Below are 24,743 nucleotides of genomic sequence, written 5' to 3' on the forward strand. Positions count from 1 at the left end.
GAAATAGTACACGCCATCATCACTTCTTTATCTCCTATATGCATTCTATATAGAAGGCAGGAACTTTTTGCTACTTTTTCACCAGCATTGGTGCAGCCAGAGGGCCAGCCTTTAATGTGATAAACAGCATTTGTGCTTGCAACGCATGTACCCGGCATTTGAGAATTTACAAACATTGACGCAGGAAATCCAGAACTAACGGCTTTGCCAGTGCTTGGTAACGAGTTTGCTATGCAAAATGCACCTGCCTGAACCTGACATTTAAAGAGTTCTGAAATGTTACAAAGATTACACAAAAGGCTCTAAATATTAACTCACTCTCCAATACCAAGAGGGGGTGAATCACCTGTCAGGGACGATTCCATGTCTCTGCCGATTGGATTGTCTTTCATTCTTAAATACTATCCCGGTCTTTTCAACAGTTCATCTCTGTTCATGCTTACAGAAATAAAATGGCGACCATGACTTTCCAGCGGTGTGTGCCCCGAGATGCGCAGCTTGGCCCGCTTGCATTCTTCGTGCTATTGCTTCTTCCTCTAGCCACCCTACAGGAGGGTTGCAGAGTTCTGTCAGACATTATTCAAAGACATATGTTCATTTTACATGTTGGGCATTGATGCTGCTCAACTTTGATTACTTCCAAACGTTGGAACTTTTCATAAGATTTGTATTATTTTTTTGGTTCATAAGCAGGACAGACATCACTTTGAGAAGTAGCGTCTAATGGGCCAAGGACTCTTAGGCCACTATTCGCGCTGACCATTACATTTAACTTGACTGGAGCTGTCCAAGGAGGGAGGTGGGTCGAAAGATGTGTTCTTGAGAATGAAGAAGGATTAGGAAGTGTGCCTTCTTTACTACAACACTGTTTTATCCCTACGTCCAACTGCCTGATTATTTATTCAGAAGTAAGCCTTCAGTCCCCAAGAGACAAAGATTTGCAGCTTATCTGCATTTTTTTGGGACATAGCTACTCGTGGCTGCACATCTGCACCTGGCATAATTTGTCTGTAGTTATAGCGCAACTTGGCATATTTGCCTCACAGTCATGGGAATCTTATGCAACACCCTGACAGTTCTAGTTATTGGTACAGTGGTGGGTCTGTTCTGTGGCACTGCTCTGATGTTAACGAAAATGAATTTGTGAAAATGTTGGTGCCACCTCATTAGAGGCACCACTCCATTTCTCTTATCCAAACGAAGCTCCATTACAAGATGAAATATGATGTTGATTTATCAACACATATTCTGCTTTTGAAGATTGTCAACAACTATTGGCTTTGGCAGTCCTTGTTTTCAAGTGAATAGTGCCAGCATTTAGTGGTCAGATTATTCTGAGTTCATTCTAGAACCTCTATTAGCGTTGACAGTCCTTGTTTTCAAATGAAAAGTGCCACCAATTAGCGGCTAGATTATTCTGAGTTTGTTCTGGTAGCCATATTTTCTTTGACAGTCCTTGTTACCAAATGAAAAGGGCCTGCACTTATCACCCAGATGATGCGGAGTTCATTCCAGCAGTCCTACTGGCGTTGACAGACCTTGTTTTCATATGAAAGTGCCAGCACTTACCTTCCAGATGATGCGAAGTTCATTCATTCCAGCAGTATCGGCTCTTTCAGGGTACCCTCACACTCTTCTCACCACTCCAAGAAGCATCAACTTTGCCTCATTTGGAAACGTGGGTGTTTGGTTGGTGAAGATGTGCAGATGTTTGCAAGAGTAGCATCTGACTCGCAAGTGTGAAAGCCATACTTGCTGTCAGCAGCTTTAAAAGGGAAATGGAGTGGCAGCCAATTGCGAAAACGGAAATGTACCTTGAGCTAGTAAAGTTCTACACAGTGCATTTTTATGTCTATTTTAAGCTAAATGCACATTTCATTGAACTAGGTGAAGTCATGCGTTGTGCCAAAGGCATTTATTGCCAAAGCTTGTCAATGGACGTTCTCAAGCTAAGTAGATTGCATTAGTATATGAGAGCCCTAGGTTCAGCAATTTCGAGGTGCTTTGATATTCCCACATTCAGAATTTTTTTTTAGGTGGCAAAATACCTTTTTCTCCAAGTAACCCCTGCAGTTTCATGATGTGCTCCAGAACTTGGCCATAGCACACTGAGAGTGCCTAATAAATGTGCCACTTTGTTTTTATTAAGAAGGTTTTTTCTCCTTTTCTGTCCAACGTAATATTGTGCAATGCAGGAGTGTAGTGCACAGACCTTCACTGTAAAATCGGTTGCACGCTCTTCTTGCCCAGCGACTGAAATTCCATTGCTTGGCACTGGCCTTTTGCCTGTTCAAAGGCAATGTCTTAAATTCAGCCGGCAACAACAGATACCTTGTAATGCAGAAGTTTTCAGAACGGTGGTATAAATCCGAGACAACGGATGTATTTTATTTATATTTCAGTATTTGCATAATCAAAATGAACTAGCGTACGTCTGTGTATTCAACCATTTATGGAACTCTTTAAATATGTTGACTATTATAAATCATCAGGATATTTTTGGTCTGGGTATCGAACATGTTTTCCTACATGGCCACAGTCCTTAACCCTGCAAAATTGTCAGTGTGACGTTTTTCCGTACCGTAATTCAATCTTAAATGTTTAATCTGTGTGTGTATTTGTGATGAGTGGGATAGGCCAGGCAATGTTATGCTCGTTAATTTTCCACATGCTTCATTCAATGTTACATGATACTTAATGACTGGAAAAGCTACCAACACCTACATCGGCTACCCTGGGGTCATGGGACAGTGATTTTGAGCTCTTCCCATTCAAAGTACTGCGGGTAATATCAAGTTTGAAGGAACAGTCTCTGCAGCTTTTTGACGACAGATTCCATTCCGCTGTATCAGGGGGTATCATGCACCAGCCTATGGAAGGGCAGGGCAGTCAGTGCAAACTGGTTCTGGGAGACAGATCAGTCAGCGCACTTAGGCTTTCGCTCAGGTTAAATGAGACATAACGTTTTCAGTTACAGGCAGGCTTCTCCAGCGAGTAGCTCGTGAGCCTACTGGTAGCGCTCCAGCTACCTGTCAGTAGCTCTCCTGTGTGCATCCCAGCCTTTTAAATTAGAAATTTTTGTTTGGATAAATTAACATATGTATGGCAAAAGTGTGTATTCTAACTTGAAAATGTGTATACTTTTAGGACTTATGAAATGAGATTGGAGAAAAATGCCTGAATTTTCAAAATATATTTAAAGATTATTTTGGAGTGATAAAGCTTGCCGAGAATTACTGATAGGATTTCTTTTGTGCCACTGACACTGCAACTGTGGATGGCATATACTACCTACGTATAGGCATTCCAAATTGACAAAGCCTTTTTTGCACAAAAGGTTGGAGACCCCCCTGGTTTAAGGCATTTATTGTCTCACAACAGAGGAGCGTGGCAGCAGAGAATGAGCTGGCATGGAGGTAAAACCCTTTAGAATGTCTGACTCGAGCATGGACTTTAGTTTTTAGAGTGGATGATCTAATGAACCACTTTACACTAAGTAAGCAGTATTATATTGGTTTTGCCTCTGGCCAAGTGGTAGTACATGCAGAAGGTGGTGGTCCTCGTTTTGGTCCTTTAGCTCCAGCAATGATTTGGTTACTATCAGCCTGTGATTACTTACGTTATAGACTAAAAAATACTTCACTAAATAACTCAGAGAAGCATTTGTTTCTAATGATCTAGATTGTCACTGTCCTGGAGGTCGAGGGATTTGTTTATTTGGGGCAAGAATAGCTCTGTCCATATGAGATTTCTTTGTGGTTATGGTGTAGGCACAAATAAGTTCCTGTAAACATGTTTAAATTAACTGTTTATTTAGGGGACATGTATGTTTTGTATTATATATCGATGCAGGGCCTGTGATTCGCTAGCTAGTACATGATCTAACGTGCTGGTAATGCAGGATTGAGTATAGAGTTGGATGTTTTCATTTCAATGTATAGACCTTTTAAACTACATTTGGTGATTGTTAAATTCATAAGCTCTATTGTAGTTGTTGGTGTGTAGTGGAACATGATGCACTATGATTGTAAAAGGTTTTTTCCAGTGTGTAGGATATCTAAGGGATGCATGTGTCTGGATGTTGCTTGCATACATATGGAGTTCAATAAGGAAACCTAGTATTTGAATTTAAGCACATCTGAAAGCTCCTTTAAAGTGTTCCTTAGCATGGCCAGTTTGATGTGTGACATTTGTGGTGTATTTGTGTCACTGTTGACCGACTCAGCAATTGTGTATTATTTCTTATTTGTTTTGCACTGCCATATTGTGCATTCTTAGAAAAATGAGGATAATCGATTATGTTGTCTCAGCTTGCTGTGGTTCTTGATTCAGCAGATACAGGGGCTCAGTGGCCTACTACATCCATTACAGTGATCTGTATTTCATGCCATGTTTACAAGTTCAATCTTTAATGGTATCAGACAGAATTACATTGTTCCTAAATTGATAAAATGGCTACCATTGAGTTAAGTAACAATGAACATCTGTCAATAGATCGAAGAGACCCTATCCCTTCTTGGAAATGAATCTACGCTCCACAAATATGGCTGTTATGTTTATGTTGTGTTCTCTAAAAGTGAAGTTGAGCTGTCTGGTTTGAAGTTGCTCTAAAAAGTGTGGGAGTGCCCCTTTTTTGCCACATTTTTTTGACGTCTTGCACAATCCATTGGAGCTAGAGGAGGATTAAGAAGAGCAGAAGATGGGACGGTCACTCGAGCAGAAAGAAATGTCAGTCAGTGACTGACACAAGGGCAACCCAGTGTGATATTAGTGAGCCTTAGCCTGACCAGTGTTGAGGTGGATGGGGTAGAAATGTAGAAAGTTTCAAAGAGTTAAGGAAATTGCTGCAGGATGGGAAGCATATGTATTAACAAGGGGCAGAGAGCAGTACAGGAGAGGAAAGAGGCATATTACTGGACATGTCCATTCCCTGTTAAGTGCTCCCGATCATTTCTTCTCTCTCGGATTACACAAACCCCTCTGAGGAAAAAGGAAGCAGGGTATTGAGGATGAGGTAGAGAGATGGAGGGATATGAGAGAAGAATACACTATTGACAAGTAAAAACGAGCATTTGCAATGCAATGGGTCTCGCATTTGGTTGTGTTGGAGCTATTGGCGTTGTAAATTCCTAACTGGACTTTTCTTGCCTCATAAATGGAAATAAAAAGTAAAACAGTTGACTTAAGTGATCCGATTCAAAGTGCCATGGCCGCCATGAGCAGGAGCGCAAAGGAAAGACACAAAAATAAAAAGAAGTTCGCTTGCAGTCAAACTTATCAGCAATCATGCAGTTATCCATGTATGTGGGGCAGTCTGCTAGGCAGTAACAAAACCGCCCCAATGAGGGACAAACGTAAAGCATTTACAATTGATGATAAAGGATTTTTGAAAGACAAGCCCACGAACAAGTGAAAGTGATGGGTGTGGTTAAATGACCACAATACTTACAATAGGTCAAAGCGCTTGTGCGCTCAACCTAATAAGTATGGAAAGAACAAGGACTAACACGTCTATTCTGCTAATTTCTCCAGATCATAACTGGGCCTTGTCATCACACATCCTTTCAGCACTACTTCAGGAAAGACATTAAAGTTTAGAGAAGACTCAAAGCATTAAATCAGTGTTGCAGAGAGGATGTGCCATAGGCAGTAGTTAGTAGTCCTTGGTTGTACTGACGTGATCTTGCATACTGTGGCACACAAGCTGCTGTTTTAAAGTTATACTTTTATTACATGAAACTCCTAGATTTTGTTACCATCACTTTGTATGCAGTCCAATTACCGGCATTGTAAGTGAAGGCTTGAAGGAACTCCAAGGCAGATTCACATAAACTTTATGTAAATTGCTAGTCGTTTCCTCAGACGCATTCGTCCTGTTCTACAAAGCCACCAGTTCCTGAATCCCAATCTACCTGTCGCACATATGTAAAATTCTGTCTTGTGCTTAGCTCATTCGAGCTTTATCTTAAAGTGCATTTTAAAATTCGCAGGATAGCTTTTTGAGGGGTAAAAGGACTAGTTATTGGAGTGAGCCTAATCAATGTTGTGTAATTATATCTGATTGTTGAAAGAATCTGGAAAATACTAAATGTTTGCCTTCTAAGGGCATACTGCAACTGGAAAAGGCATGTCTATTTTTTTTTTTTCAATTATGTATTTTTTTCAGTTGAAGTTTGCGTTTTTTGTCATTTGTACTATTTAATGAGTAGGTCTGCCTTGCTAACATTTAACATGGTAAGGCCTTGCCTCCTAAGGTAGCTCTTACTCATAGTTTGCGTTTGACCTGGTAGTGCAATGTGCAAAAATATATTTGTTTTATATGTGAATGCAAATAGTGTTCCGAAACAGATTTGTTTAGTGCTCTTTTTGGACAAGAAGTGTGTTAGATGCAAGAGTGAAAGTATGAAAACCTGAAGGTTTAGTTTCAACATAAAATAATTTGATTTTAGAATTTGCAGTACACCTGATTATTTTTACATTGAAATAATGTAGGAGTTGTATCTATTAGTAAGTGATTGCAGTCTTAATGAGTGGTGGTGGGGTTTTTATCCTGCAATTTACGCCACTGCACTTTACCAGTGGGACTTTTTATTTTTAGGTAGTAGGACCATGAAAGCGTTAGGATTTCTAGACTGAACTAAAACCATTGAGTTGGGTACAGCTATACTCTAGGTACACAAGAAATATCCCTGTAAAAAAGGCATTTTCTTCTTTTAGTGAGGTACCCTTCAAAGGAGATGTTCGGCCATATGACTGAGGTCATGCTTTAATGATCTGCATGGCCTCTAATGTTCATGTTTGAAGTTCAGCTGAAAGTTTCCATCTTTTTCACAGCATTTTACCATCCAAACACATTCGACAGTGCTCACAGTTTTGCTATGGGAACAATTCAGTCACAAAGGGAAGAGGCTATTTAAACTCTTGTTTCTGAGTTCTAGTTTCAGATTTGGTGGATATGTTGCACGTTGGCTACTCTTCAGATCAGTGTGTCACTTGCAGTGAACTGTGTTTATGTCATCTACCCATAACTTTGGTGTTTCCTCTCTTTGCAGCCAGCTGACCCTCAAACCAAGCAACAAAAGGACCAAGCAGCGGTAAATATAACTACATGTGTGTGTATTACGGGTTTGTGTGTGATCAATATGCCTGAGAACATTTATTCGCCTACGAAATATTACAATTGTGTCTTGCCTTTTGTGGTAATAGCATGCATACTGACAGTGGTTCATATTTGTGTAGCCCAAAAGTCCAACCAAATCTTCTGCGGCTGCGGTTCCACCTAAGCAACCTAGTGCTGCAAAACCAGCCCCTAGCCAAGATGCCAAGGCTAATCAGACAAAACAGAAAGAAGAGCCCAAGGTAAGGTGTTTCTCTCAATAGGTGTAAATATCCGTTCATCATATCTGTCCTTTCAAAATGAAGCACATTTTTTCTTTCTTACGTCTACAGAAGTGTCCATGCTTAACGCTTAATCAGTGCTAAAACCTTTTCTCAGATGTGCTGAAATTACGCTCTCCTAATGTGGTAAACCTGCCATTAAAGCCTGCTTTGTATGTAATCCCAAGGATACAAAAGAAGTGATAGATTGTTAGCTCCTCCAAAAGACAATGATTTGGGAACATTAAACTTGTCTTCAAGCAGGAAGGCGTGCAATCTGGCAGCCAGTGTTTAAAATGCAGGAATCAGTGGATAATTTTCTCTGTACACTTTTTATCATATGCTAAACAAAGAGGTTATCTTTGTGATCTGTGCAAAATATGTTGCATTTTCATTGAAAACCCAATTGAGACTGAGGGCCTTATTTAGAATTTGTCAGACGGGTTACTTCATCACACAAATATGACAGATATCCCATCCGCCGTATTGCAAGTGCCGTAGGATATAATGCACTTGTAGTATGCCAGACAGAATATCCATCATATTTGTGACCGAGTAGCCCGTCTGCCAAACTCTATATCAGGCCCTATATATTTTTTAAAAAGTGTAACTTATTTGACTGGTTCCTCCCATTTTATTATTTTTCTGTAAGTCATCCTCACTCTCTCAATGTGAAATTCAGTTATACCTTTTATTTATCACCCCCTTCTATCTGTCATTTCAAGTGAATGTCACAGACAACAGTTAAGTGGTACAAACCTACTGATTATTAAACTATAAGTAGGTATTTCTATAGTAATACCTATATCAGATTTTGTTTTTCTTCAATGGAATCTTTCCTAGTCATACTGGTGTGATGTGCAGTTACAGAAATGGTGAATCAATTCAGTTTGTACGTCTACCTCACATAATCTGTCCAGATCTTGCATTGGTATTTGGGCTTACTGTGCCACTATCCAAAATAGACATGATAAGGACACAGCACTGCAGCTTTTGGTATACCTGAAGTTTTAAACCATTTGTTTAGGCCTTCTGCCGAATCAATGGATTGTAGGTAAAGAAGTTTTATACTGTGTAAGTAATTGAAAATGGTTGAGCGTACACATCTGTGCACCACACAAGTCTAAATGGCTGATATCTTCTCATCAGTAGAACTGCGGCTTTCCTCATAATAGTTGTACACACTTCTCTGAAACAGATGCAGAAGTGGAGACTGAAATTTTGTTTCTGTTCATTAAAACCATACATCATGCTAGCAGGTTCAAGCAGGGCTCGTTGCTACCAGTTCTGATGCTGAGCCTTGCACAGCAGCATTAAAGAATGTATTACATTTATCATTGTCAGAGATGAAAAAAGCAAGTCTGAACAAAGTGTTTGATCACAGAAGGGTTCTTAGAAATTGCATGTGCCCTGACTAGAAAGAAGTACATGTATTAAATTATGTAGCATTTAACCTAATGCATGTCTGACCAAGAATGTTCAGCTGACGTGGCTGGTTTGTTAGGTTGGTGCAGCTTCTACTCCCTCATTTATTTAGACACTCTAAAGGCTCTACTCTGCCAAAATAGCAGAGGTATCCCTTTGCTGGAAGTGCTTCTCACCGGAGGGCACCTTGTTCCACATGATGTTTAAGAATACGGCATCAGATCCTTCTTGGTGAAATTATGAATAATCATTGAAGGCCTTATTTGGAACTTGGCAGATAAGATTCTCTGTCACAGACGTGGCTGATATCTTCTCTACTGTATTTACTAGTGTTGTGGCACTTTTAATATGCCGGATGGGATAGCTGCCACTTTTTGATGTGGCATCCCATCCACCAAACTCTAAATAAGGTCCTCAGTGTCCTCCTTATCTTGCATCCAGTGTCTTTAGATTATTTTAAAGTCATCACTGTTACCTACCAGCCAACCTCAGAATGAATGTAAACCTTTTGACATCCTCATTGCACTGGGATTCCTTTCTGTTGCCACCATCTGGAAACCAACCTCAACGTTATCAATGCATAACTGGTGAAATTAGTTTATTTTAGGGATGGGAAGCTTGTTAATTCCACATTCAGAGTGAAGCAAATTATGGAAATTTGCTCTATCCTTGTAGCCAAATTTCCTACCTAACAAAGTGAGGACCCCAGGATGTAGGGAATTGTGCTTATCCTGTATCTGCTGACCATCACCAGAGAATCATAATAGCCACAATGTGGCAGCACAATCATCTCATTTCCCCCAAAGTCTTCTTATGGGAGTTCAAGCATAGGGAAAGTGCTGTGCTGGTAGGAAAAAAGAGGTAAAGGCCTGATGCTCCTCATTCTATGCATCAGTATGAACATTCGGGGGAGAGAGGGTAACAGGAAGGAGGCAGGGGAGCAACTGAGAGGTACAGAAAATACATTATTTAAAAAATAAAAAAGAGTGGGTGAGGCAAACGAAGAGCGAGCTGGGGGAAGCAATTCGGAGCTACTCTGAGCATGCAGGTAGGAGCAGGTATTTGAGGGGAGAAGCGGCACACAAGAGTGAGAGCAAGCAAATATATTCAGCCTTGTGGATTGCTTGTGAGCAGTTGAAAGATGCACGTCATCCAATGAAAAGCATAGAAGGATTGTACAGGTGCTATGCTCCAGAGAAGGGACAAACACAAGATGAAGGAAAGCCATCAAATAAGAAAAATGCCAATGAGAATGAGAATGAAAAGAAAGCCAACCAGTGAAAATCAATGGGTGGTCGCTGAGACCATTGTCAGTGTTTGGTGTGGCCACAAGAGCTCGTCCGACAACGTGGGTAAAAGCTGTCTGTAAATGAAATGTAACAATCGGTCAAATGTATCTAAAAGGAAATGGGGGGCCTACACAGGCCAGTTTGTGATACAAATGTCAGCGTTTCTATTTATGGTGTACTCACTCCTTGACCCCTCAATATAAGCACATGCCTGTTTACTTAATCTTTGGTAATGTCTTTACTTATTTCAAATACTATCTATGAACTTCTTTTGCAAAATGAGATTTGTCAACGAGGTTTCTAACTACTTCAGGTTAACAATACCGATTATTCTTTTATATTGTAATCTATCAAACCGCTCTTTCCATGCAGGGAGTTATACAAACCTCAGTCTCTCAGCTTGGGCCAGCTTATCCAAGCCTTTTCTTATTGTGCACAATGCTCAAGCCCTTGTCATTTATACTTATAAAACTTGGCTCCTCCCCATTTCTGATACATGCCTTTCTAATGTAATATGTGTACTGTGTTCATATTTATTATCCGTTGTGATTTTATAGCGAATCGTGGATAAAGACTTTAACTGAAAATGAAAAAATGAATAAGCGCTATCAACGTCATACTAACCTAATATGTTACAATGCAGTTATGGACATGTACTCTTTATAATATGTAGGCCTCTTTGAGTTGTGAGTCAGTGCTTTATTTTTATAACATACAGTAGAAGATGGTCCTGTTCCAAACCAGAGATCTCACATGACTGTTCTGTGTTGTTTTATTCATGGATGCTCAGTTCCCAAAGATCCTTTGAATAATTGGCAACATTTTAAAAACACTGGGCCCTGGCATTTTACAGCTTTTTATGTCATGTTTGCTTGGATAGTATGAAGCACTTTCTCTGCTTTTCTGCCTAATCTGTAGAAAAAACCTTCCAAACTCACTGAGAACAAAAATTCTTACCAGAGGTTCGAGTGTTTGTTTGAAACACACATTTGCTCATGAGTGACTCCCATGATATCAGGCAGCCCAAGACCTGAAGTCGTACAGTGAGCTATGCAAGTGTGTTGCTTACTTAAAAGACTGCTCACATGCTTACATTTCACATTAAAGTGGCATCGTGAAGTCTTTTATAATTAGCTCATAATTGTGGGCCAGTTTATCCCTTCATCCAAAAATTGGAGAGATCCATCAAAATGCGAAAGCTAGATAGATTTCTAGTAGATAATCGTTTGACACTCAACAGATCTCCACACGTTATCCTCAGTGAACACTGGACAGAATTACGTGGACCCAGACAAGACTGACTAATGCTGAGCAGTCACAGGTAGAAGGACCATTTTTTAATCCCACTTTCTGCTTCTGTACGGTAGAGAAAACAAACGAATCAGTGTCAGTAAGACGCTCAATATGGGTTTAGGGAGGACATAATGCCACCATAGATACTATTAGTATGATGTTTATTCAATAATTCATGTTATGAACAGAATATGAATTAACTCTACCTCGTCATTGTTGCTGCGTAAACACCTTATTCCTTTTTGTATTAGATTAGGAGTGCATGTGCTGTTGATTTCTTCATCCACTGAAGAGATGTTTTCCTGTAAACTGTTGTTTCATATTAGCATAAATGCTGATAATTCCGTTGCTGTTTAAATATATTGTTAAAACATTATGCGGTTACTGACCAGTTTTACAACTTATTTTCAGGTTACAGGTGAAAAAGCATCTAGTGCTGCAAGTAAGCCAGGAGCACAGGTTAGTATTCACCATCTGTCACATCACACATGGCACTCATATTTTCTTGTCTTACTTGTGGGGCCTTCCATATCTCTTTTGGTCTGTTTTAATTGTATCTTGTACTACCTACAATGGACACGTTATACTTCTAAACGCAGTTAGTAAAGAACACAGTGAAAGATATATCCGCGATTCATATATTTTTGTGTGGTCTCTAGAAAAATCATTACCTATGTGTTGCAGTCAATACTTAGGGCCTGATTACAACTTTGGCGGAGGGGGTTAATCCGCCCCAAATGTGACGGATATCCCTCCCACCGTATTACGAGTCCATTATATCCTATGGAACTCGTAATACGGCACATTTGTGACGGATTAACCCCCTCCACCAAAGTTGTAATCAGGCCCATAGTCTTTATTCCCAACGTTTTTGAGCACCTTAGTTCTAAACATGCACCTTAAATGCATTACTGCTATAAATGGCTGGTCCTGATTCAAGGATTTCAGATCTGTGGAAGTTTACCTCTGGCATGTTTCCACCCTGCAAGAAATCTGCATTGATATTGGGCTATACAATAGGACTAAGCATACATTTTTTTGAGTTGGTTTCAATTTTTGTGAACCTGCAGAAAACGAAGGAGATTAAATTTATGCGGAATGGATTTTCAAATTTACACATATTCTTTGTTAATCAAACCCATGGAGACTTCTGTTGTGACTTGTTACTTATAAGGCTGGTTTTGTAGATTGTCTGTGTTATGTTTTAACTAGTCAGAATGAATATTTGTTGCAACTTTTACCTTTTGTGTAAGATGCACATGCTATAACATATACCCATAGTTGTCAAAGTATTGCCATTCAAAATGAAGACACAAAAATCACCTAGGGTGAATGGAAAAACATTTTCTGCAAGCCAGTTTACATTGTAGGTTGAGTGCCTAAAAATGACACACTTGCAGTACTGAATATCAATAATGATAGAACCAAGAGTTCTTGGAAGTTAACATGTAAGATCCGCTGATTTGTAGCTTTTATTGCAACAGATACTCCCATTCGGTGACATTTGTAGATTCAAAATATAATTACTTTGATGTGATAGCAGTTAGGATTTTACAATTCCATTAGCAAGATTCCTTTGGAAATATTATTTTCAGGAAAAACATGCACTGATGAGGCTTACAAACTTCATCATGGTATCACGGGCTGAGACAGGTGATAGACATACATAGGGGGTTATTCTAACTTTGGAGGAGGTGTTAATCCGTCCCAAAAGTGACGGAAAAGTGACGGATTTACCACCAGCCGTATTATGAGTCCATTATATCCTATGGAACTCGTAATACGGCTGGTGGTATATCCGTCACTTTACCGTCACTTTTGGGACGGATTAACACTCCTCCAAAGTTAGAATAACCCCCAGAGTCCTTCCAGGGATGGTCATGACATCAGAGTTGGTAGCAGTTATGTCTCCAGTGCACATCAGGTTTGGTCCTCTTTACCTTTGCTGGAAGGCAGACTAACCTGAAGACTGAAAGACCTTGGCCCTTGGTGTGCAGCCATAAACCAGCAGAATTGTGATGTAGGTGTAGCATGTCCCAGAATCGATCACTCTTCATTGGTACTATTCGCCGGCCGCAGAAATCAATATTTGCGTCCATGTTGGTGTGGTGCCAAATGCAATATTTATTTATGAGCATACAAGCTGCACGTATTTTTTTTAACGTTGACTGCAAATAATTTGAAAAGCATCACCTATATGATTCCAATTATTGTATCAATTTCACTACTTGTTATCAGACTAAAACAGAGAAACCATCGGTTGCAGCAGCCACCAGTAAACCTGTTGCAGACGTGAGTATATGGTATTTTATCCGATATTGCTTTTTCTCGTTGTTTTGTGGACGATATGCATGAGTAGATATAATACAGAACAAGTGTCCCTGGCAATGTATTGTCATTGATTTCAAGGGGTACCCGAAAAATAATGTGTTAATTCCATAAATTTCACAAATCTGTTCCAAAGAGAGGAATAGTTCTGTGGAGAGGAGATTTGTGACTTTGAAAGTCAGCTGAGATTTCACTGCTTATGCGTCGTTTATGGTGCTGGAGAGTCCAACAAAAATCCATTATAGAAACACTGCACATTATTGTAATTGAATAACAATAGAATTCGGGAGGAATGTGGTGGTAGAATGGAATGGTTATGATCAGTTCTGACGTATTTTTTATATTTAAAGCTAGTCACTGGTGCCTTTCCAGAACAGTAGTTGTCATTGGACACTGACAATTGGTTCCCAAACGACTGCAAACTCTGACTGATTAGAGCTTCTGCACCTGTATAGAAGAAACGTGCAAAATTGTATTTCAGACATTGTAGTATTGCAGAATTTTGATTTCTCCATGTGATTAGAACATTGGAATGTTGCGAGCTCCACTGAAAATAATGGAGTGCTCTGGGCTTCTGTTAGTGCGTCGGTCCTTAATAAGTAATCTTACAAGGGGACGCGTATAGGTCGATGAACCTTTTGACTCGTTTAAGGTGTTCTTACCATAGCTCCAGTACAGGAACAATCATCAATACACAATAATAAATCATTATTAGTCAAATCAGAAAACCCCCTTGACACCAGGGATTTGTGTGTGTGTATCTGTGTGTTTTGTTTGAGGGGGCTGCCCCTTTGGCAAGGGTCGCTCCCCATGGGGGCACATTACTATTGGCCATATCTGCCCTACCAGAGACCAGGGAAGATTTGTTTTTCAAAATAAGAGGGTTGGGGTATGGTCACACCCCCACCCCAAATAAATGGGGCAAAAGTTGTTCTGCCCACCAGTGGGCACATTGGGCAATTACCCCCGATCCACACCCCGGGGGGGGGGTAGAAAGTCTACTAGATGACATGGAATAAAAAAAATAGTGGGGTGGTGGCTACCAACCAGTATGGGCCTGATTCTGCCCCCACCCCAACTGAAGGGGCTAACAGTCTTTCAGGTCTCCCCCCACACAATAAAACATTTTATCCCACGGCAAGCAAGAAGACATTTGATTATTTGGAGTTTTGGTTTTACATTTGGGCCATGAGAGCTTGGTAACTCTCAAAATCGTCCAACTTGAAATGGTGAGGGCTGCACTTTTTCACTTTGGATCGCTGACATGTAGAAAAATCCACAAGACCCAGACACATCTGAAAACTAAACGTCTGGTTGATTCCAGGGTGATGTGCTTCACATCCACCTGCACCATTTTCTTACCCACAATGCCCTGCAAACCTCCAACTTTGCTGAAAATCACACATTTTTCCCACATTTTTATGATGGAACCTTCCGGAATCTGCAGGAATCCACCAAATTCCTACCACCCAACATTGTCCCATCTATACCGATAGAAATTCTGCTGCACTTGTCAGCCTAAAAATGTTTTCTTTCAAACTGTCCTTTTGGATCCGCTTTGGTTTGTCTTCAATTTTGACATGTTTTTGGCTCTTTCCTGTCACAGGCACCTGGCCCACCTATACAAGTGAGGTATCTTTTTCACTGGGAGACTGAGGGGACGCTTAATATGACACATTACTACATTAATCTAATACATTTTCAATATTATGTAAGTATTAATCATAATGTAGTATATTTCATGAACCCTGGAGGCCATTCTTCGAGGACACATTTTTAAACGTGCACATTATTTTTCTACATTCATCATTTTTCTACTAAGTCATTATTCAAAATACGAAAACATTTATTAATAATTTCAAATGAGGACATCTGCTTCAGCACTTCTAAAGGCGGTGGAAGCCTGGAGCTCCAACATTCCAGTGTGGAAGGCCTCATGTAGCTGGAGGGCTCCGTAATGACTTTGTTTTATTTATTAGAACATTCTGCCCTCTAGTGGCAGAATGGGTAGAATGTTCTAATGGCCTTATAGTCCTCTATAGCTGGGCTATATTAGTAATAAAGTCCCACTCCCTTGTTAAAGGCCCTCACCTTTGTCTCGAGCCATTAATGCTTGGAACAGGTCTTTAATGGCCAGTATAGCCCACTAAGCGGGCTATTACGTTATATTAAAAAGCACCTTTTATTTATAATATATCTTCTCAATTATCCAGTGGAAAGGTTTCTCGCTGTATATGATTATTTTTCAATATATTGTCTTGCAAAAACAAAACGTGTTTTTTAAGCAGAAGTGTATATTTCAGCACACTCTTTGCTGTAGTGAATATTCTCTAAATATTGTTTTATGTGCATACTTCCTGATATAAAAATGTCAGCAGATGATTGTGTTCGTACTTATTAAATTACAACAATTATACTTGGAGGACAATCCAAGAAAAAAAGTTTTTCTAAATGAATTACTCACTGAAAGTGTTGAGTCGAAGGCCTGTGCAGAAAAAAGAATTTCTATTTTTGATTTTGAGTATCGTTCACAGTACATCTCTGACTTCCCGATCTTCTTCTCACACATTTTGAAAATACTTATATAAGTTTGACAATACTCCGGGGACTGAGTTATGAACTATTAAGAGCTTTCTTATTCATTATTGCTCATTAACATCATGGAAATCGTTAAATTATACACAAATTATATTATTCAGTGAGGAATCTGTTGCTTAAATTGTTTCAGGATTTGAGCGAATTGCTTGAGTGGCATTCATTCATAATGATGTGTTTGCTTCTCAGAACTGTCAGTGATTCGCAATACACCAGCGTGAATGGGTACAAAATGTGTGGAGTAAAAATTGTGACACGAGAGCAATTCACTCTTTGAATAACTCAGTCTCGTTTGAAACTATTGACTGTGGAGCATCCAAAATGATTGTAAGGAATGTAAAGATTATGTGGCGCTTGGTACAGCTGCAGTTCTAAAAAGAACACCATGAAGGCAATACTGCAACAGATATATTTATTAGGAATATTTATGAATAAAGATAAAGAACAGCAGCATTGTGCGCAGTTAGAGATGTTGCTACAAGTGCATGCAAAAAGGAGATGTGGCTCCATGACTAGAGCTGTTCATTTTACAACTGGGGATCCAGGTGTAATACGTGGCATCAGCTCAGCATCTTGTGATTATTGACAGATCACTTAATCTCCTCATGTCTAAAGTGCTCAATTGCCCTTAAGCCAAGTTTGTGCTGCATAATGCTGAAAAAAGAATTCTAGCCTCCTGAATTCAGTGGTCGCAATGTATACTATGTTTCATCTCCTAATCACAGTGCTGACGTCTACATCTGGGCTGTTGCAATGTTTGATCCACATTGCAATCAGCTCAGACACCACTTTGTACCAGTGATGGTGTGGACACATACCAATCATGTTCACGTAGCAGCTAATGGTGACAGGATGCAGTATCTAGACACTAGGCCTCACTGTTATCAGGTTAAGAGAAACATGTGACCCTAGTAGATGTCTTTTGTTCTAATTTAGTTGTTCTTTCCTGCAGCAGTGGAGAGTGAGATGCATTGCTGCATTTTGAATGGATCATCAGGGTGTTGCTGTTTTTTCAGTGTTTTTGATCTTTTGAACTGCTAGACAAAGTTGACATAATCTCGTTATTTGTTTTCTGTTTCAAATCTAAATTATCCATGTCTTTCAGACTAAGGGAGAGAAAGTATCTGCTACATCAAGTAAACCGTCTGCAGAAGTGAGTCACTGCAATCAATCTTAACTATAGGTTTTCATAATATTTTCATTTATACTGATTAAAAAGAGGCATTGGCAATTGTTGTGTGTTATTATTCAAACCTTAACTCACTTGAGTGATAGTAACTCTCTGCAATTCCACTTATGCATACATTGGTGATGGCGTTCTTGCAAGAACATATGGACAATAACAGCACATCAGGTCTATCATCCCTGCATAACCTTCCTGCTGGTATATATTATACTTTATGTTGGGCCAGATTTATAACTCGTTTTCTGTAGCTACTTCTCACTTGCATGCTCAAAAGATTTCAGTTGTGATCAGAATACCCAAATTCACCAATTCAGAATGTATGGATTTGTGTAACTGTAGAACCCATTTACAACAAAAGGGAGTTTGGGGGGAATTCGCCTGAATGCACATGTTCCGCAGTTGTAGGTTTAGGGTTGAGATCGATAAAGGGGGTGGCAAAGGAATGTTTGCCATTATTCATAGCCATTTGTATTATATAAATACTTACGAAGTTACACCTTCAAACGAAGGAGTAAGTCTTTTTCCATGGTGGGTAATGGTATGCAATCTAGCACTTCTGCCATGAAACCAGTGTTTCCAAGAGGAAGTGGCTTCAGTGGATTGAAATATACACTTTTCAAATGTTCCCAAAGCCATAACTTCTGTATACCAAGTTAAAGCATATATGTAGGAAGTTGGCTCTGTATGTGCTATTTCAAAGTAAGGAATAGCATGCACAGAGTCCAAGGGTTCCCCTTAGAGGTAAAATAGTGGTAAAAAGAGATAATACTAATGCTCTATTTTGTGGTAGTGTGGTCGAGCAGTAGGCTTATCCAAGGAGTAGTGTTAAGCATTTGTTGTACATACACATAGACAATAAGTGAGGTACACACACTCAGAGACAAATCCAGCCAATAGGTTTTGTATAGAAAAATATCTTTTCTTAGTTTATTTTAAGAACCACAGGTTCAAATTTAACATGTAATATCTTGTTTGAAAGGTATTGCAGGTAAGTACATTAGGAACTTTGAATCATTTCAATTGCATGTATACTTTTCAAGTTATTGACAAATAGCTACTTTAAAAGTGGACACAGTGCAATTTTCACAGTTCCTGGGGGAGGTAAGTTTTTGTTAGTTTTACCAGGTAAGTAAGACACTTACAGGGTTCAGTTCTTGGTCCAAGGTAGCCCACCGTTGGGGGTTCAGAGCAACCCCAAAGTCACCACACCAGCAGCTCAGGGCCGGTCAGGTGCAGAGTTCAAAGCGGTGCCCAAAACGCATAGGCTAGAATGGAGAGAAGGGGGTGCCCCGGTTCCGGTCGGCTTGCAGGTAAGTACCCGCGTCTTCGGAGGGCAGACCAGGGGGGTTTTGTAGGGCACCGGGGGGGACACAAGCCCACACAGAAATTTCACCCTTAGCGGCGCGGGGGCGGCCGGGTGCAGTGTAGAAACAAGCGTCGGGTTCGCAATGTTAGTCAATGAGAGATCACGGGATCTCTTCAGCGCTGCAGGCAGGCAAGGGGGGGGGTTCCTCGGGGAAACCTCCACCTGGGCAAGGGAGGGGGACTCCTGGGGGTCACTTCTCCAGTGAAAGTTCAGTCCTTCAGGTCCTGGGGGCTGCGGGTGCAGGGTCTGTTCCAGGCGTCGGGACTTAGGTTTCAGAGAGTCGCGGTCAGGGGAAGCCTCGGGATTCCCTCTGCAGGCGGCGCTGTGGGGGCTCAGGGGGGACAGGTTTTTGTACTCACAGTATCAGAGTAGTCCTGGGGTCCCTCCTGAGGTGTTGGATCTCCACCAGCCGAGTCGGGGTCGCCGGGTGCAGTGTTGCAAGTCTCACGCTTCTTGCGGGGAGCTTGCAGGATTCTTTCAAGGCTGCTGGAAACAAAGTTGCAGCCTTTCTTGGAGCAGGTCCGCTGTCCTCGGGAGTTTCTTGTCTTTTCGAAGCAGGGGCAGTCCTCAGAGGATGTCGAGGTCGCTGGTCCCTTTGGAAGGCGTCGCTGGAGCAGGATCTTTGGAAGGCAGGAGACAGGCCGGTGAGTTTCTGGTGCCAAGGCAGTTGTCGTCTTCTGGTCTTCCTCTGCAGGGGTTTTCAGCTGGGCAGTCCTTCTTCTTGTAGTTTGCAGGAATCTAATTTTCTAGGGTTCAGGGTAGCCCTTAAATACTAAATTTAAGGGCGTGTTTAGGTCTGGGGGGTTAGTAGCCAATGGCTACTAGCCCTGAGGGTGGGTACACCCTCTTGGTGCCTCCTCCCAAGGGGAGGGGGTCACAATCCTAACCCTATTGGGGGAATCCTCCATCTGCAAGATGGAGGATTTCTAAAAGTTAGAGTCACCTCAGCTCAGGACACCTTAGGGGCTGTCCTGACTGGCCAGTGACTCCTCCTTGTTATTCTCATTATTTTCTCCGGCCTTGCCGCCAAAAGTGGGGGCCGGGCCGGAGGGGGCGGGCAACTCCACTAGCTGGAGTGTCCTGCGGTGCTGTGACAAAGGGGTGAGCCTTTGAGGCTCACCGCCAGGTGTTACAGCTCCTGCCTGGGGGAGGTGTTAGCATCTTCACCCAGTGCAGGCTTTGTTACTGGCCTCAGAGTGACAAAGGCACTCTCCCCATGGGGCCAGCAACATGTCTCTAGTGTGGCAGGCTGCTGGAACTAGTCAGCCTACACAGATAGTCGGTTAAGTTTCAGGGGGCACCTCTAAGGTGCCCTCTGGGGTGTATTTTGCAATAAAATGTACACTGGCATCAGTGTGCATTTATTGTGCTGAGAAGTTTGATACCAAACTTCCCAGTTTTCAGTGTAGCCATTATGGTGCTGTGGAGTTCGTGTTTGACAAACTCCCAGACCATATACTCTTATGGCTACCCTGCACTTACAATGTCTAAGGTTTTGTTTAGACACTGTAGGGGTACCATGCTCATGCACTGGTACCCTCACCTATGGTATAGTGCACCCTGCCTTAGGGCTGTAAGGCCTGCTAGAGGGGTGTCTTACCTATACTGCATAGGCAGTGAGAGGCTGGCATGGCACCCTGAGGGGAGTGCCATGTCGACTTACTCGTTTTGTCCTCACTAGCACACACAAGCTGGCAAGCAGTGTGTCTGTGCTGAGTGAGAGGTCTCCAGGGTGGCATAAGACATGCTGCAGCCCTTAGAGACCTTCCTTGGCATCAGGGCCCTTGGTACTAGAAGTACCAGTTACAAGGGACTTATCTGGATGCCAGGGTCTGCCAATTGTGGATACAAAAGTACAGGTTAGGGAAAGAACACTGGTGCTGGGGCCTGGTTAGCAGGCCTCAGCACACTTTCAATTGTAAACATAGCATCAGCAAAGTCAAAAAGTCAGGGGGCAACCATGCCCAGGAGGCATTTCCTTACACAACCCCCCCCAAACGAAAGAGGATGAGACTAACCTTTCCCAAGAGAGTCTTCATTTTCTAAGTGGAAGAACCTGGAAAGGCCATCTGCATTGGCATGGGCAGTCCCAGGTCTGTGTTCCACTATAAAGTCCATTCCCTGTAGGGAGATGGACCACCTCAACAGTTTAGGGTTTTCACCTTTCATTTGCATCAGCCATTTGAGAGGTCTGTGGTCAGTTTGAACTAGGAAGTGAGTCCCAAAGAGGTATGGTCTCAGCTTCTTCAGGGACCAAACCACAGCAAAGGCCTCCCTCTCAATGGCACTCCAACGCTGCTCCCTGGGGAGTAACCTCCTGCTAATGAAAGCAACAGGCTGGTCAAGGCCATCATCATTTGTTTGGGACAAAACTGCCCCTATCCCATGTTCAGAGGCATCTGTCTGCACAATGAACTGCTTAGAATAATCTGGAGCTTTTAGAACTGGTGCTGAGCACATTGCTTGTTTCAGGGTTTCAAAGGCCTGTTGGCATTCCACAGTCCAGTTCACTTTCTTGGGCATTTTCTTGGAGGTGAGTTCAGTGAGGGCTGTCACAATGGATCCATATCCCTTCACAAACCTCCTGTAATACCCAGTCAAGCCAAGGAATGCCCTGACTTGAGTCTGGGTTTTTGGAGCTACCCAGTCCAGAATAGTCTGGATCTTGGGTTGGAGTGGCTGAACTTGGCCTCCACCTATAAGGTGGCCCAAGTAAACCACAGTTCCCTGCCCTATCTGGCATTTGGATGCCTTGATAGAGAGGCCTGCAGATTGCAGAGCCTTCAAAACCTTCTTCAGGTGGACCAGGTGATCCTGCCAGGTGGAGCTAAAGACAGCGATATCATCAAGATAAGCTGTGCTAAAGGACTCCAAGCCAGCAAGGACTTGATTCACCAACCTTTGGAAGGTGGCAGGGGCATTCTTTAAACCAAAGGGCATAACAGTAAACTGATAATGCCCATCAGGTGTGGAGAATGCTGTTTTCTCTTTTGCTCCAGGTGCCATTTTTATTTGCCAGTACCCTGCTGTCAAGTCAAAGGTACTTAAGAATTTGGCAGCACCTAATTTATCTATGAGCTCATCAGCTCTAGGAATTGGATGAGCATCTGTCTTGGTGACAGAATTGAGCCCTCTGTAATCCACACAAAACCTCATCTCTTTCTTTCCATCTTTGGTGTGAGGTTTGGGGACTAAGACCACTGGGCTAGCCCAGGGGCTGTCAGAGCGCTCAATTACTCCCAATTCCAGCATCTTGTGGACTTCCACCTTGATGCTTTCCTTAACATGGTCAGACTGTCTAAAGATTTTGTTTTTGACAGGCATGCTGTCTCCTGTGTCCACATCATGGGTACACAGGGGTGTCTGACCAGGGGTTAAGGAGAAGAGTTCAGGAAACTGTTGTAGGACTCTCCTACAATCAGCTTGCTGTTGGCTAGAGAGGGTGTCTGAGTAGATCACTCCATCTACTGAGCCATCTTTTGGGTCTGATGACAGAAGATCAGGGAGAGGTTCACTCTCTGCCTCCTGATCCTCATCTGTTACCATCAACAGATTTACATCAGCCCGGTCATGGAAGAGCTTAAGGCGGTTCACATGGATCACCCTCTTGGGGCTCCTGCTTGTGCCCAGGTCCACCAGGTAGGTGACCTGACTCTTCCTTTCTAGCACTGGGTAAGGGCCACTCCATTTGTCCTGGAGTGCCCTGGGAGCCACAGGCTCCAGAACCCAGACTTTCTGTCCTGGTTGGAACTCAACCAGTGCAGCCTTTTGGTCATACCAAAACTTCTGGAGCTGTTGGCTGGCCTCAAGGTTTTTGGTTGCCTTTTCCATGTACTCTGCCATTCTAGAGCGAAGGCCAAGTACATAGTCCACTATGTCTTGTTTAGGCTCATGAAGAGGTCTCTCCCAGCCTTCTTTAACGAGAGCAAGTGGTCCCCTTACAGGATGACCAAACAGAAGTTCAAAGGGTGAGAATCCTACTCCCTTCTGTGGCACCTCTCTGTAAGCGAAAAGCAGACATGGCAAGAGGACATCCCATCTCCTTTTGAGCTTTTCTGGGAGCCCCATGATCATGCCTTTTAATGTCTTGTTGAATCTCTCAACCAAGCCATTAGTTTGTGGATGGTATGGTGTAGTGAATTTGTAAGTCACTCCACACTCATTCCACATGTGTTTTAGGTATGCTGACATGAAGTTGGTACCTCTGTCAGACACCACCTCCTTAGGGAAACCCACTCTGGTAAAGATACCAATGAGGGCCTTGGCTACTGCAGGGGCAGTAGTTGACCTAAGGGGAATAGCTTCAGGATACCTAGTAGCATGATCCACTACTACTAGGATGTACATATTTCCTGAGGCTGTGGGAGGTTCCAGTGGACCAACTATGTCCACACCCACTCTTTCAAAGGGGACCCCCACCACTGGAAGTGGAATGAGGGGGGCCTTTGGGTGCCCACCTGTCTTACCACTGGATTGACAGGTGGGGCAGGAGAGGGAAAACTCCTTAACCTTCTGGGACATATTGGGCCAGTAGAAGTGGTTGACTAACCTCTCCCACGTCTTGGTTTGTCCCAAATGCCCAGCAAGGGGAATATCATGGGCTAAGGTCAGAATAAACTCTCTGAACGACTGAGGCACTACCACTCTCCTAGTGGCACCAGGTTTGGGGTCTCTGGCCTCAGTGTACAGGAGTCCATCTTCCCAATAGACCCTATGTGTTCCATTTTTCTTGCCCTTGGACTCTTCAGCAGCTTGCTGCCTGAGGCCTTCAAGAGAGGGACAGGTTTCTTGTCCCTTACACAGCTCCTCCCTTGAGGGTCCCCCTGGGCCTAAGAGCTCAACCTGATAAGGTTCAAGCTCCAAAGGCTCAGTTCCCTCAGAGGGCAGAACTTCTTCCTGAGAAGAGAGGTTCCCTTTCTTTTGCTGTGTTGCAGTTGGTTTCCCAACTGACCTTCCTTTCCTCTTGGTAGGCTGGGCCATTCTTCCAGACTCCAGCTCTACTTGTTCACCCTGTGCCTTGCACTGTGCTCTTGTTTTCACACACACCAGTTCAGGGATACCCAGCATTGCTGCATGGGTTTTTAGTTCTACCTCAGCCCATGCTGAGGACTCCAGGTCATTTCCAAGCAGACAGTCCACTGGGATATTTGAGGAGACCACCACCTGTTTCAGGCCATTGACCCCTTCCCATTCTAAAGTAACCATTGCCATGGGATGTACTTTTCTCTGATTGTCAGCGTTGGTGACTGTGTAAGTTTTTCCAGTCAGGTATTGGCCAGGGGAAACCAGTTTCTCTGTCACCATGGTGACACTGGCACCTGTATCCCTCAGGCCCTCTATTCTAGTCCCATTAATTAAGAGTTGCTGTCTGTATTTTTGCATGTTAGGCGGCCAGACAGCTAGTGTGGCTAAATCCACCCCACCCTCAGAAACTAGAGTAGCTTCAGTCTGGACCCTGATTTGCTCTGGGCACACTGTTGATCCCACTTGGAGACTAGCCATACCAGTGTTACCTGGATGGGAGTTTGGAGTGGAACCTTTCTTGGGACAGGCCTTGTCTCCGGTTTGGTGTCCATGCTGTTTACAGCTATGACACCAGGCCTTTTTGGGATCAAAGTTTTTACCCTTGTACCCATTGTTTTGTGAAGAGGCTCTGGGCCCACCCTCCTGTGCAGGTTTTTGGGGGCCTGTAGAAGACTCTTTACTATTTTTAGTTTTGGTTGTCTCATCACCCTTCCCCTGGGGAGTCTTTGTGACCCCTTTCTTTTGGTCACCCCCTGTTGAAGTCTTGGACACCCTTGTCTTGACCCAATGGTCCGCCTTCTTTCCCAATTCTTGGGGAGAAATTGGTCCTAGGTCTACCAGATGCTGATGCAGTTTATCA

The 24,743-nt window shown here is 42.5% G+C and overlaps 1 protein-coding gene across 13 annotated transcripts in view; it reads left to right on the top strand.

Annotated features, from left to right (window-relative positions):
* CAST (calpastatin) overlaps window positions 1-24,743 on the top strand; it is a 513,209-nt gene that overhangs the window by 208,019 nt on the left and 280,447 nt on the right. For all 13 annotated transcript variants that reach the window (XM_069225757.1, XM_069225792.1, XM_069225782.1 and 10 more), the window contains 5 exons: window positions 7,053-7,094; window positions 7,240-7,359; window positions 11,796-11,843; window positions 13,623-13,676; window positions 17,413-17,460. In XM_069225757.1, the coding sequence (XP_069081858.1) occupies window positions 7,053-7,094; window positions 7,240-7,359; window positions 11,796-11,843; window positions 13,623-13,676; window positions 17,413-17,460 (312 nt within the window). The remainder of the gene's footprint in view (window positions 1-7,052; window positions 7,095-7,239; window positions 7,360-11,795; window positions 11,844-13,622; window positions 13,677-17,412; window positions 17,461-24,743) is intronic.

Source organism: Pleurodeles waltl, chromosome 1_1, assembly GCF_031143425.1.
Source record: "Pleurodeles waltl isolate 20211129_DDA chromosome 1_1, aPleWal1.hap1.20221129, whole genome shotgun sequence".
Lineage (NCBI taxonomy): Eukaryota > Metazoa > Chordata > Amphibia > Caudata > Salamandridae > Pleurodeles > Pleurodeles waltl.